This window comes from Mauremys reevesii, linkage group 4, assembly GCF_016161935.1.
Source record: "Mauremys reevesii isolate NIE-2019 linkage group 4, ASM1616193v1, whole genome shotgun sequence".
Taxonomy (NCBI): domain Eukaryota; kingdom Metazoa; phylum Chordata; order Testudines; family Geoemydidae; genus Mauremys; species Mauremys reevesii.
In genome coordinates this window covers 60,515,763-60,528,262 of record NC_052626.1, presented here as the reverse complement: position 1 = coordinate 60,528,262, position 12,500 = coordinate 60,515,763, and the positions used below count along the sequence as shown (strand labels likewise).

Genomic DNA, 12,500 nt, shown 5'->3' with positions numbered 1-12,500 from the left:
GGACGATTAGTGACACCACTCGTATTTTGCCCAGATTCTGTATTTATGGAAAGGCAATGGTTCAACAACTAGAGGATGAGGTAGGCTATACAGAGCAGTTTTACTACAACAGTTCTTAAAATGGTCCATTTGCATTCATAGTACAAGGATTTGCAAACTTTTCAGTTGTTGACCACATTCTCAAGTCTCATGGATCACCTCCCTCGCATACATGGTGCTTTCAACCTCCCTCTTAGTTGCAATCCTAACATACCTAATGCAACTATGCAATCACTTCAATGGCAAAGTAATACTAGGAAGCCATTTACTGTATTTTTAGCCTTTTAAAGAAGTTTAGTAGCTAGAAACAATGAAAACCAAAAACATGCAATAAGCCAGCTCTCCAATGACTACCAGAAAGTACCCTATCAATTTATATTTTGGCAAATACAAAAGTAGATTGACTGTGGTCTTCTCCCTTCACATCTCAGGCAACGCAAAAGCAAAAACTATCTGCATCTTCTAATGTCCATAGTAACAGCTCCTGTGCTTCCTCCCTTCCAACCTATAGGGCTGTTGCAGGGGACGGTGAGTGCTGTATTCCTGATATTTGCTCGATAGCAATAGGCCACTGGGGACACTTGCCTTAGGTTGGTGCAGTCCCTATTCAGCACTTACATGTTACCTGAGCTACAGCAGAGAATCAAAGATTTGTACCCAGCTCCCTGACAGTCTCTGCTTTCCATTATGCCATGCAGATCTCTGCCATTGCAGAGAATCAGTCTTGCTGGTTTAGGCCTATCAGGTTAGGAACTCTGCTAGCACTCGGAGTTAAACAATGGCTGGTACTAGCACAGTTTTACCTATGATGCTAGTAGGACCTTTGCAGTCAAAAGGAGGCTTCTCAGCAAAGGTAACTGATTTTGACAAGAAGTGCTGCAGTGCTTCCACCCTGCGTGTTCCTCCTTTACGAACACCAAATAAAGGGGGCAGTGGGGTGCAGGTCGGGGGTGTAAAGACCTCTGATCCCCTACAGCAAAACCCCATAATCCTATAGCGACGGTCTGCCCCTTTTGCTGGGATCGCATCCCCCATCACGACGGGTTCACACGGGCCGGTGAGTCGCATCCCTCTTCCCCCCAGGAGGCTTGTTCCCGAGACGGAGAGAATGACCAGGGCGGGGAGGGGCCTGGTCATGCAGAGAGCACCTGTTCACAGGCGAGCCAGCGGTCCCCCGCCTGGCCGGAGCTGGGGACTGAGTGCGTCTTCCCCGGCACCCAGGAGCTGCTGTGCCCAGCCGGGGACAGCCAGAGGCGGTGAGGCAATCTCCGCACTGCCGCTGGGAGCAAGCCTCCAGCCCCGCAGACGGGCCCGCACTGCGATCGCAGCATGGAAGCGGCGCTCGGGCTCTCAATGGCCCCGACCCCCGGGCCTGGGCTCAAGTGACCACCAGCCCGAGTCTTCGCCAGCGCCGCCGCTGCTCCACCAGCGCCGCCTCCTGCAGCTCCGCCAGCCGCGTCGCCTCACCCGCCCGCCCCGGCGGTGGGGCAGAGACCTGCCGCCCGCGCCCGTCCCGGCTCGCCCAGCCCAAGCCCGCAAAGCCCCGGCCGGCAGCCCGCTACTCACAGCCCGTCTCCTTCTTGATCTCCTCGATCTCCTCGTCCCGCAGCAGCGAGGATGCTCGCGAGCCCATCTCCGGCCGCAGGGGAGCGGGGCAGTGACAGCCGCGGACCGCACAGAGAATGGGGGGAAAGGCAACGGCGGGCTCGGCCAATCGGCGGGCCCGGACGCTGCAGCCGGACACCGACGCAGCCAGACGCCTGTAAGCGGGAAGGGGAGTGGAGAGAGCCCGGCGCTTCCTCTTATCAACCCCAGCCGCGGGGGGTGGAGCGCCCCTCCCGCCCCACGCCGTAACCCCGCCCCGCAGCTCCTCGCCTCTCACAGAGGAGAGCTCATCAGCGCCTGCGCGGAGCGGCTCCTGTCTTCCCTCCCGCTAACGGTCACACTTAGGGCTGGTCAACGTCATCACGAGAGGCCCTAAAAGCGCGGCCCACGGAAACTACTGCTCCCAGCATTCAGCGTGGCGCGTGGCACTGATTACTCACCGCCAGGTGCCGCATTGTACTCTGGGAGTTATAGTCCCCAACACGGCTCTGGTGCCGAGCTAGGAGCAGGGAGTTTGTATGTTCTGAGGTGCCCGCCGCTCTGCCCGCGCTATCTAGTAGCGAGTCGCTTCGTGCGGGCGCGGAGGACTTGGTAGTGGGGAGGGAACTTGGGAGCTGCTCCTGCGGGGTCCGGGCCCCTGGTGTGATTCCTTGCCCCATGCAGTGACCTTAGTGGTGATCTGTTTAACCCAGGGCTGTCTCTGGGCTCCCCTTGCCCTGCGGGCCCCAGTGCGAGCCCTTCCCGACTGCCCTGCACCTGCGTGCGGGCTGAGGGGCTCCCGACACGCGCTCTCACTCCAACTGCGTGAGCTGCGACTCGAGGTCACTCCCAAGGGCGGCGTTGAGGTCACAAAAGCAGCCCCGGCGTGGGGCGAGTTAGTGCGCTGCACAATAGGGAGGGAGCACTGGCTGGCAGCGAGGGGGATTTGATCTGGCAAACCATTAGAGGTGTTGGTAAAGGTTGGGAACCGCTGCCGAGCTGGTTGGTCGCTGTATAACTGCTTCTCTGCACCTAACAGTGCACTGTATTTACTTTTTAGTGAGTGAGTCTGCTTAATCTTAGTTGTTAACAGTTCCCATTTAGGAGAGTATCAGAGAGGTAGCCGTGTTAGTCTGGTTCTGTAAAAGCAGCGAAGAATCCTGTGGCACCTTATAGACTAACAGACGTTTTGTAGCATGAGCTTTCATGGGTGAATGCCCACTTCGTCGGATGCAAGAGTGGAAAAGAGTGCTGCATTTAGGAGAGAAACTCGTGATCTGTTCAGCAAAATTTCTGGGATTGTTATACTTTAATAATTTCAATCCTGTAGTGTCTTCAGATTTTGGCATTTATGCTCCATTTGACAGGGAAGTGTACAGTGCTGGTTTTTAGAGCTAAATGTAATTTACTTTATTACCATTGCCCCATGTATGCAGTTGGTTGACAAATGTGGTGCCTGTATGTGTATAGGTATATGAATTATTATATGCTGGGGTGCTTTCCTCCTCAATCTGCAGTTTTATTTTACTGGATGCTGAGTGTCACAGCTGGAGGGCATTAAAATGATTCTGGCTCTCTTTTCATTTTTCTTCTTGGATTATCCTGCAGAGGTCCTAAGAAAAACAAATCTTTTAACAGAGGAGTTCCCCTTTTCATTTTCTACTCTGCTGAAAACCAGACTATTTGGGGAGCTAGTTTGGGGATATACCAGCATGGATCCAAGCAGCGATTACCAGTTCCTCAATGAGATTCTGGGAAAAGCAGTGAAAATCACCTTGAAATGTGGTGTCTTCCAGGGAATATTGCAGCATGTGGATTCCAGCAGAAGTATCGTTCTGAGCAGAGGTTTAACTCTTGTTCTGTACTTGTCGCCTAAATTAATATAGTTCTTCAAATGCTGGGGAGGGAGGGGGGAGTTCACAAAGATGTATTTACATATTCTAGACTGGATAGGGTAGGGGCTCACTGGCATGCTATATCATATGTTGGAAGGGTGTGTGGGTTGGAACTTCATATCCCATATTGGAAAGAGAACATTGTTTCCCACACGAGGAAGAATAGATTCATATGATAGTTATACAATTTTTGATGTGCCAGGACTGAACAGAGTGTTTTGTTCCATTTCATTCTCTGGTCTTTTCTGAGACTATTTAGACTGAGTAGATGGAGGGCATTGCTTGCCCAAATTCTGAATGTAGTGAACAAATCTGAGAGGCTGTTTATTTTAAAAGATATCTGAGATTTTAAGTGAAATAGAGGCATAATCTACCTTCAGGATTTATCTTGAACGAGATAAATCTGCATGTAGTCTTCATTTCGGGAGAGTAGGAACAGGAGAAGGTTCCAATGTACTTATGCCTTGCTCAGCAGTAATTATGTGTAACTGGAATCTGTGCCACTCAAATTACTCAATAGCTGACTTTCACTGATAATTCCAGAATAATTAATCTTCAGCCATTCAGAAACTAAATAGACTGAGCAGCCTAGTTCTTTCATGCAGACTGCACCTACTGCTGATCGTACCAGGCACAGACTAACCTTCCATTGATTTCAGAGGGGCGTTGTTGTAGTCATGCAATGAAAAACAAGCAGCAGAAGAGTGAACACTCTTACCTAATGTAACATTACAAAGGAAATGGGCCCAGCTGTGCTCTCAGCTTTGGGATTGCAAAAGAATAACTGAGTCCAGAATTTGCCTCGTTATGTCCACCAGACATTTGCATACAACACTCATTGTTTTTTGTATCAGTTTTACTCAGCGCAGTCATTTGAAATTGTTGATTTAGTGCTTTTGCCAATTGTCATTAGCGAGGACAGTTCTCTGGCCTTATTTGGTGTGTAATCAGTTCTTACCTTTACTTTTATTGCAGAGCTCAATGTTTCTGATTATTTATCTACCTATCTTTTAATTATTTCAGTGAAGAACTTGGAGACAGGCAGAAGCATGGCAGGTGTGAAGATGTTTTTTGCTTATGAAATTGTGAATGGTGAGAACTTTCTTTGTTCTGCAAGGGTGAGGTTCATGGGTGCTATCACATGTTTAGCACTTTTGTTTTTCTTTTCTAATGATGGGCCCTATTCAGGCTTTCTTATTTGGATAAAAGTCACATTTTAGTCATCGAGAGTTTCGGCTAAGTAACTCCTAAGTAAGGAGAGGAAAGATGCCCTAGTGGTAAGGGCCCTAGTCTAGGACTTGGGCAATCTGAATTCAAGTCCCTGCTGTGATGAGCAAGTCACTAACCTATCTGTGCCTCAGTTTCCCCATCTGTAAAATGGGGATAATAGTACCACTTTTCCTCAAAGGGATGTTGTGAGGATAGATGCATTAAACATTGTGATGTGCTCAGATGCTACAGTAATCAGGGAGGGCCATGTAAGTATCATAGGCTTTGTCTACACTAGCACTTCTGTCTGCAAAACTTTTGTAGGTGAAAAAAACAAAATTGAAAAAGATTCAGTGAGAAGTCTTTTGTTTAGATTTTCACTTTCCCCTGGAGCGTTTAAGCCAAACACAATAGAATTGTGTTAAAAATGAAACTGATTATAACAAATGAAACTGACTATAATAAAACTTTATAATCCAAGTGTTAAGTAAATAAAAATTTAAAACATTTCAAAGGGACTTATTAAGACATCATAATTTGAACAGCACATGAGAACTCTCTCTTCAGTATTTCATTAAACTGTGCATTCTGTAAAACACCTACAAAATAGCTGATGTTTCCCTGTCTTTCAAAGATTTAATAGTAGATGTTATAAAGAGGTCTCTTATTACTATGATTTAAAGGGACACTGTCAACTTAAAAATCATTCTTCTGTCTGAAAATGTACTTAAAATAATGGATAAAACCTAAGATTACTATAGCTGAGAGGTCAGGGGGAAAATATTTCCTGTTCCTCTTTCTCTGCTCCCACACAGCTTATTTACTTCATGCATATAACAGCACTTAGCATATAATCAATTTTGCTCATTTCCCTATATAATGTCAGTTTCCCCATTTGTTTATTTTGGGCCTGTCACATAGCAATATAGGTGAGAAGAACATTTAAAAAAATAGGAACATTTGATTATGCAACGATAAAATCAGCAGGGAAGTAGTATCCAAAACCGCAAAAATTATAAAATGGGGATAGTAGTACTTGATCATCAATCTCAAAGGGCATTGTTAGGATTAGTTAATGTTTATAGAGTTCTTGAACATATAAAGTGCTATATGGGTCTGACTCAAAGCCCTTTACAGTCAATGTAAAGATGGCCATTACTTCAAACCATGGATCAGATTCTTTAATTTAAATTACCCTTAAGTATTTTTATAAAGTATGCTATGTTACATTGGTTAGTATACTGTGCCACATTACACTGATTGATATGCTCTGAAGTACTATCTGAATTAATCAAAACTAGGCAAATTAAATGATCAAAGTACGTTTTGAGATTTATTAGCCTTGTGTTTGTCTTGTTTCCATGAATTAATGAACGAAGTGAACACCTTGTGGAAAGGCTGTGTTGGGGTGATCACTATTGCCTCTGCTTGTCTTCTTCCCCAGATCCAAAAAGACAGAGGAGTCAGAGCACTCCATTCTCAGACAGAAGAATTTTTCTGATGAAACAAACTGTCTAAGATAACTTTATTTTGAAGCCACTCCCACAGATAAATAACTCATGTGCAGTATGCTACTCTGAGGCCTTTTTAATGCTTCATTGGGGATAGCCATTGTGAATTTTTTAGGCCAGTCTACACTAGGGACATTTCTATCTGTGTACTGCTGACACTCTCAGTTTTGCATTGGGGGCAAGGAGATGGAAGGCAGCTCTGAGTGATCTATGTACTGTACATCCTTGCCTCCTCCTTTGGTTTATCACATTTACAACAAAATTTAATCTGTAAACTGTAGTGGTGCAATATTGGCCTTATGTAGGGCTATATAGGTTTCAGTAGAGATGCTGTAGCATCAGTTGGTTCAACTTAAATGCCACTGGAGTAAAATATTTCTACCGCATGCCATTGCCTGTGATATCTGATCTATGATTACTTTTTACAATGAATGCCCCTTTTCTCACTATGCCCTGCCATGACTGTGTTCCACACTGGTCAGTACTAGTTCTGGCTCATCTTCAACTTCTTGGGGATTAAATGTAGTTTCTAGTCAAAGAGTTGCTGATGTTAGAGCTGTAACAGAAGTTGTTTTTTATTACAGTGGAACTGCTGGAGGAACTGGAACAAGATGCAGCAAGGGGAGCTGCAACTCCCATCAGGTATGTTGGAAGGGACTTTTCTTTCATGACTGGAAAAAGAATGTATCTATTAGAATAGCCAACAAATGGATGGAAAATCTTATGAGTATAAGGTTAAGTGACACCAAGGTTGTGTTGAACTGTTCTGAGAGGGAGTGGGTAAAGAGATGGCTGGGGTGCTTCGATTACTGAAAAGACTCTTCTAAGATGTTCCTCCTTCCTCCACCAATGAATAATTTGTTTGGTTTGTTGTATAATGAACTTGGTTTCCAGGGAATATTTCTCACAAAAACCCCTTCATCCAAGGTCAAACTGTTGTACAGGGGAAGCTACATTTAAAACCTTATCAAATGTAGGTGAATGTGACATCTGGAAGCTGACACAGGTGTGGATTTGTACTTAAAACTCTTTCATTTCTACTCAGAGTTGCATCTCCAACACAAATTGTGTTAGGTTACTTGGTTTTCAAGTATTTCCCAAGGTCATATTTGAAACTATTTAATTTCCCTCATAAGGGAAATGGGGATTGGCCGGCTTTTGCTAACCGCTCCCTTAAAGTGGAGTTTGCAAGGCAAATACCACTTTGTTTAGCAGCAATCTCTTACATATACAAAAAGTCTAACTTAGTCGTTTAAAGGATTGATGAATAAATTTTGTTAAATAGAAGCTTTTTGATAAATGACCCTGTATGTCTTTAGGGGCTTGTCTTCTCACTTGTACTGCTTTAATTATACTGGTGTAGGAACAGATATTGTTCAAGAGGTATAACCCCCTAGTTTGGATGCAGTTATGATGGTGTAACAGCGCTTATAGGGATATAGCTTATAAACACTATGGATTGTACTGATGTAAGTGTTTTGGTATAAAAGCATACTCCTAACCAAGATAGTTAAATCGGCCATAAAACTGTGTAGATCAATCCTAAGCCAGGTGCTTCAGTATTCCTTGAAAATATGTGTAAGATCTGATGAGAAACAGTCAAATGAAAAATAATCCCATTCAATTACATCATGTAATGGCAGATAGCTAAAAAGTGACAAGTTTTTAACGTGCTTTTATACAAATGCCAGAAGTCTAAATAATAAGATGGGTGAACTAAAGTGCTTTGTATTAAATGAGGATATTGATATAATAGGCATCACATCAACTTGGTGGAATGAGAATAATCAATGGGACATAGTAATACCAGAGTACAAAATATATTGGAAGGACAGAACAGGTCGTGCTGGTGGGGGAGTGCCACTCTATGTGAAAGAAAGCATAGAATCTAATGAAGTAAAAATCTTAAATGAACCAAACTGTACCATAGCCTCTATGGATAGTAATTCCATGCTCTAATAATAAAAATATAGCAGTAGAGATATATTACTTACAACTTGACTATGATGGTGATAGTGACTGTGAAATGCTCAGGGAGATTAGAGAGGCTATAAAAATTAAAAAAAAACCTCAACTATCCCCATATTGACTGGGTACATGTCACCTCAGGATGGGATGCAGAGATAAAGTTTCTTGACACCTTAAATGACTGTTTCTTGGAGCAGCTAGTCCTGGAACCCACAAGAGAGGCAATTCTTGATTTAGTCCTAAGTGCGGCACAAGATCTGATCCAAGAGGTGAATATAGCTTGACTGTTTGTTTGGTAATAATACCATAATATAATTAAATTTAACATCCCTGTGGCGAGGAAAACACCACAGCAGCCCAACACTGTAGCATTTAATTTCAGAAAGGGAGACTACACAAAAATAAGAAAGTTAAACAGAAATTAAAAGGTGCGGTGCCAAAAGTGACATCCCTGCAAGCTGCATGGAAACTTTTTAAAGACACCATAATAGACGTGCAACTTAAATGAAAAAACACAGTAAGCGAATGAAAAAAGTGCCACTGTGGCTATACAACAAAGTAAAAGAAGCAGAAAGAGACAAAAAAGCATCCCTTAAAAAGTGAAAGTTAAATCCTAGTGAGGAAAATAGAAAGGCACATAAACTCTGGCAAGTGAAGTGTAAAAATACAATTAGGAAGGCGAAAAAAGAATTTGAGGAACATTTAGCCAAAGACTCAAAAAGTAATAGCAAAAAAAATGTTTATGTACATCAGAGTCAGGAAGCCTGCTAAACAATCAGCAGGGCCACTGGATGATCAAGATGCTAAAGGAGCACTAAAGGATGATAAGGCCATTGTGGAGAAACTAAATGAATTCTTTGCATCAGTCTTCACGGCTGAGGATGTGAGGGAGATTCCCAAACCTGAGCCATTCTTTTTAGGTGACAAATCTGAGGAACTGTCGCAGATTGAGGTCATTAGAGGAGATTTGGAACAAATTAATAAACTAAACAGTAAAAAGTCACTAGGACCAGATGGTATTCACCCAAGAGTTCTGAAGGAACCCAAATGTGAAATTGCAGAACTAACAACTGTAGTTTGTAACCTATCATTTAAATTGGCTTCTATATCAAATGACTGGAGGATAACTAATGTGACACCAATTTTTAAAAAGGGCTCCAGAGGTGATCCCGGCAATTACAGGCCAGGCAACCTGGTTGAAACTATAGTAAAGAACAAAATTGTTAGAAACGTAGATAAACATAATTTGTTGGGGGAAGAGTTTTTGGTAAAGGGAAATCATGCCTCACCAATCTAATAGAATTCTTTGAGGGGGTTAACAAGCATGTGGACAAGGGGGATATAGTGTACTTAGATTTTCAGAAAGCCTTTGACAAGGTCCCTCACCATAGGTTCCTAAGCAAAGTAAGCTGTCACGGGATAAGAGGGAAGGTCGGATCAGTAACTTGTTAAAAGATAGGAAACAAAGGGTAGGAATAAATGGTCAGTTTTCAGAATGGAGAGAGGTAAATAGTGGTGTCCCCCAGGGATCTGTACTGGGACCAGTCCTATTCAACCTATTCATAAATGATCAGGAAAAAGGGGTAAACAGTGAGGTGACAAAATTTGCAGATGATACAAAACTACTCAAAATAGTTAAGTCCCAAGCAGACTGTGAAGGGCTATGAAAGGATCTCTCAAAATTGGGTGACTGGCCAGCAAAATGGTAGATGAAATTCAATGTTGATAAATGCAAAGTAATGCACATTGGAAAACATAATCCCAACTATCCATATAAAATGAGGTCTAAATTATTTGTTACCACTCAGAAAGAGATCTTGGAGTCATTGTGGATAGTTCTCTGAAAACATCCACTCAATGTGCAGTGGCAGTCGAAAAAGTGAACAGAATGTTGGGAATCATTAAGAAAGGGATAGATAATTCCGAAAATATCATATTGCCTCTATATAAATCCATGGTACGCTCACATCTTGAATACTGTGTGCAGATGTGGTCGCCCCATCTCAGAAAAGATATATTGGAATTGGAAAAGGTTCAGAAAAGGGCAACAAAAATGATTAGGGGTATGGAACGGCTTCCATATGAGGCGAGATTAATAAGACTGGGACTTTTCAGCTTGAAAAAGAGTTGACTAAGGGGAGATTTGATTGAGGTCTATAAAATCATGACTGGTGTGGAGAAAGTAAATAAGGAAGTGTTATTTACTTCTTCTCATAACACAAGAACTAGGGGTCATCAAATGATATGAATAGGCAGCAGGTTTAAAACAAACAAAAGAAAGTATTTTTTCACACAATGCACAGTCAGTCTGTGGAACTCTTTGCCAGAGGGTATTGTGAAGGCCAAGACTATAATAGGGTTCAAAATAGAACTAGATACGTTCATGGAAGATAGATCCATCAATGGCTATTAGCCAGGATGGGCCGGGATGGTGTCCCTAGCCTCTGTTTGCCAGAAGCTAGGAATGGGTGATGGGATGTGATTACCTGTTCTTCTTCAAGTGCTGTCCCTGTGGGTGCTCCACTCTAGGTGACGATGCGTCCCGGCGCTGTTGGTCGGAGATTTTCGGTAGGAGTACCTGGTTGGGACGCACGCACTCAGTTGGTATCTCCTGTCTCGTTGGAATTTTCCTGAGTGCGTGCGCCCCACACCTTCCTCAGTTCCTTCTCAACCATCCTCGGCTGAAGACGGGACTCGGGGCAGTGCTGCCTTTTCTTCCTTGGTCTCTATAGGAAACAGTAACGAAGAACATAGAAATAATTATTAGTTACATCCCAGTTGTTTCCCTTCCTTTAGGAGAGTTACATAGTTACTTAGTTAAAAAGAAGAAAAAATCCCTCAGGCTTGTCTCCCGTTGAGACACTCTCCCTGGCCATTTCTAATTCATAATGCCAGGAGCTTCAGGATTCAAAAGGTGCATTTCCTGTCAGGACTCCATGCCACGGACAGATGGGCACTCACATTGTGTTAAGTGCCTCGGGGACACCCACATCCCTGCAAAGTGCATCCATTGCGCAAGTCTCAAGTCAAGAGCTCGTCGCGACAGGGACCTGCGGCTCAAAATGCTGATGATGGAAAAATCCTTACAGCCGCTTTCAGAGATGGGATAAGTTAAACCCGCTCCCACATGCTCCCCAGCCAGATCTGAACTATTGGGGAGCATTGCTTCACCCTCTTTGGAGCAGAGGCAAGAAGCAGAACAGTCTCACAGGAGAGACTTTAAGAAGGGTAGGGGGTTTCCTGCGAGATCCCTACCCTCTGTGCTGACAGTGCCAAAGGCAGGTGCCTCAGCTTTTTCTAATGCCTCAGCCGCGGCTCCGACAGAGCGCAGAGGCAGGGACCTGACCTCCCATGCTGGGAAGGTCCTTGTGGCTCTGGTCCCCTTGGCACCGAAAACGGCTGCGGTGCCGACAGCGCGCTCCTCCTTGGCACCGAAAACGGCCGCGGTGCCGACAGCACGCCCCTCCTCGGCACCGAGAAGAATGTCAGCACCGAGCCTATCTTCCACCTGGGCACCAGCAGCAGACCCCGTGCAGGGCACCTCCAAGCAGTCTGCAGCATTACTGTCACTTTCACTTTCTCCTGCTAATGAGCTAGAGCAGAGAGCAGGCTCAGCTCAGCCCAGGGAGGAGAAGCAACAGTTTCTCATGCAATGTGACCTTTCAGTGCCACCTGAGCCTCTCTCTCTGCTCCTAGATAGACAGGGCTCATTTTTTGAACCACCACTCTCTCCACCTGAACTGGCTTTCACTGACGGTGAACTTGATTTACAGCAGCAAGCAGAGTTCTCCCCTCCTGCTTCTCCTCCACAGGCACCTCTGCCACCTCAGGTCATGGCTCAAGGTCACCAGCCTCAGTTTCCCTACTTTGCCCCCCCGTGGGCGGCACCTGGGTTCTCCTACCCTATGCCTTGGCCTCAGTGGTACCCTTGGCAACATCCTCCTACCAATCCTCCTCCTTCTGTGCCTCAATCTCCTGCTCCATCCACTTCTAGGGTGCCTGAGCCCCCTCCTGAGTATGCAAGTTATGCACCATATCCTGACTCACCAACCCCTAACTCTCCATTAGCCCCGGACGGAGCCCTCCTCCCTCCGCCTCCCCAGGCCGTGGACGACTGTAAACAATTTCAAGAACTTTTCAGGAGGGTGGCACTCAGTCAAGATATCCCTTTAGAAGAGGTTCAGGAGACGCAACACAGACTCCTCAGAATCCTTCAACCGTCTGCGCCCTCAAAAATCACGCTCCCTATAAACGAAGCACTCCTGGAGCTAGCTGACACACTCTGGCAAACCCC

The 12,500-nt window shown here is 44.7% G+C and overlaps 2 protein-coding genes across 28 annotated transcripts in view; one reads left to right on the top strand and one right to left on the bottom strand.

The window, feature by feature from the left end:
• The window catches only part of CHP1 (calcineurin like EF-hand protein 1), a 37,585-nt gene extending 35,158 nt beyond the window's left edge, over positions 1–2,427 (bottom strand). Inside the window, exon 1 of one of the 3 annotated variants that reach the window (XM_039535936.1) lies at positions 2,085–2,427. In XM_039535936.1, coding sequence (XP_039391870.1) covers positions 2,085–2,303 — 219 coding nt within the window. In that variant the 5' untranslated portion in view covers positions 2,304–2,427. Of the gene's footprint in view, positions 1–1,605; positions 1,955–2,084 lie in introns of those variants that run through there. The other 2 variants (XM_039535937.1, XM_039535938.1) reach the window with 2 other exon arrangements.
• EXD1 (exonuclease 3'-5' domain containing 1) overlaps positions 1,912–12,500 on the top strand; it is a 39,851-nt gene continuing 29,262 nt past the window's right edge. For 2 of the 25 annotated variants that reach the window (XM_039535918.1, XM_039535928.1), the window contains exons 1-4: positions 2,518–2,682; positions 3,232–3,468; positions 4,542–4,610; positions 6,823–6,880. In XM_039535918.1, coding sequence (XP_039391852.1) covers positions 3,336–3,468; positions 4,542–4,610; positions 6,823–6,880 — 260 coding nt within the window. In that variant the 5' untranslated portion in view covers positions 2,518–2,682; positions 3,232–3,335. The other 23 variants (XR_005597814.1, XM_039535908.1, XM_039535910.1 and 20 more) reach the window with 22 other exon arrangements.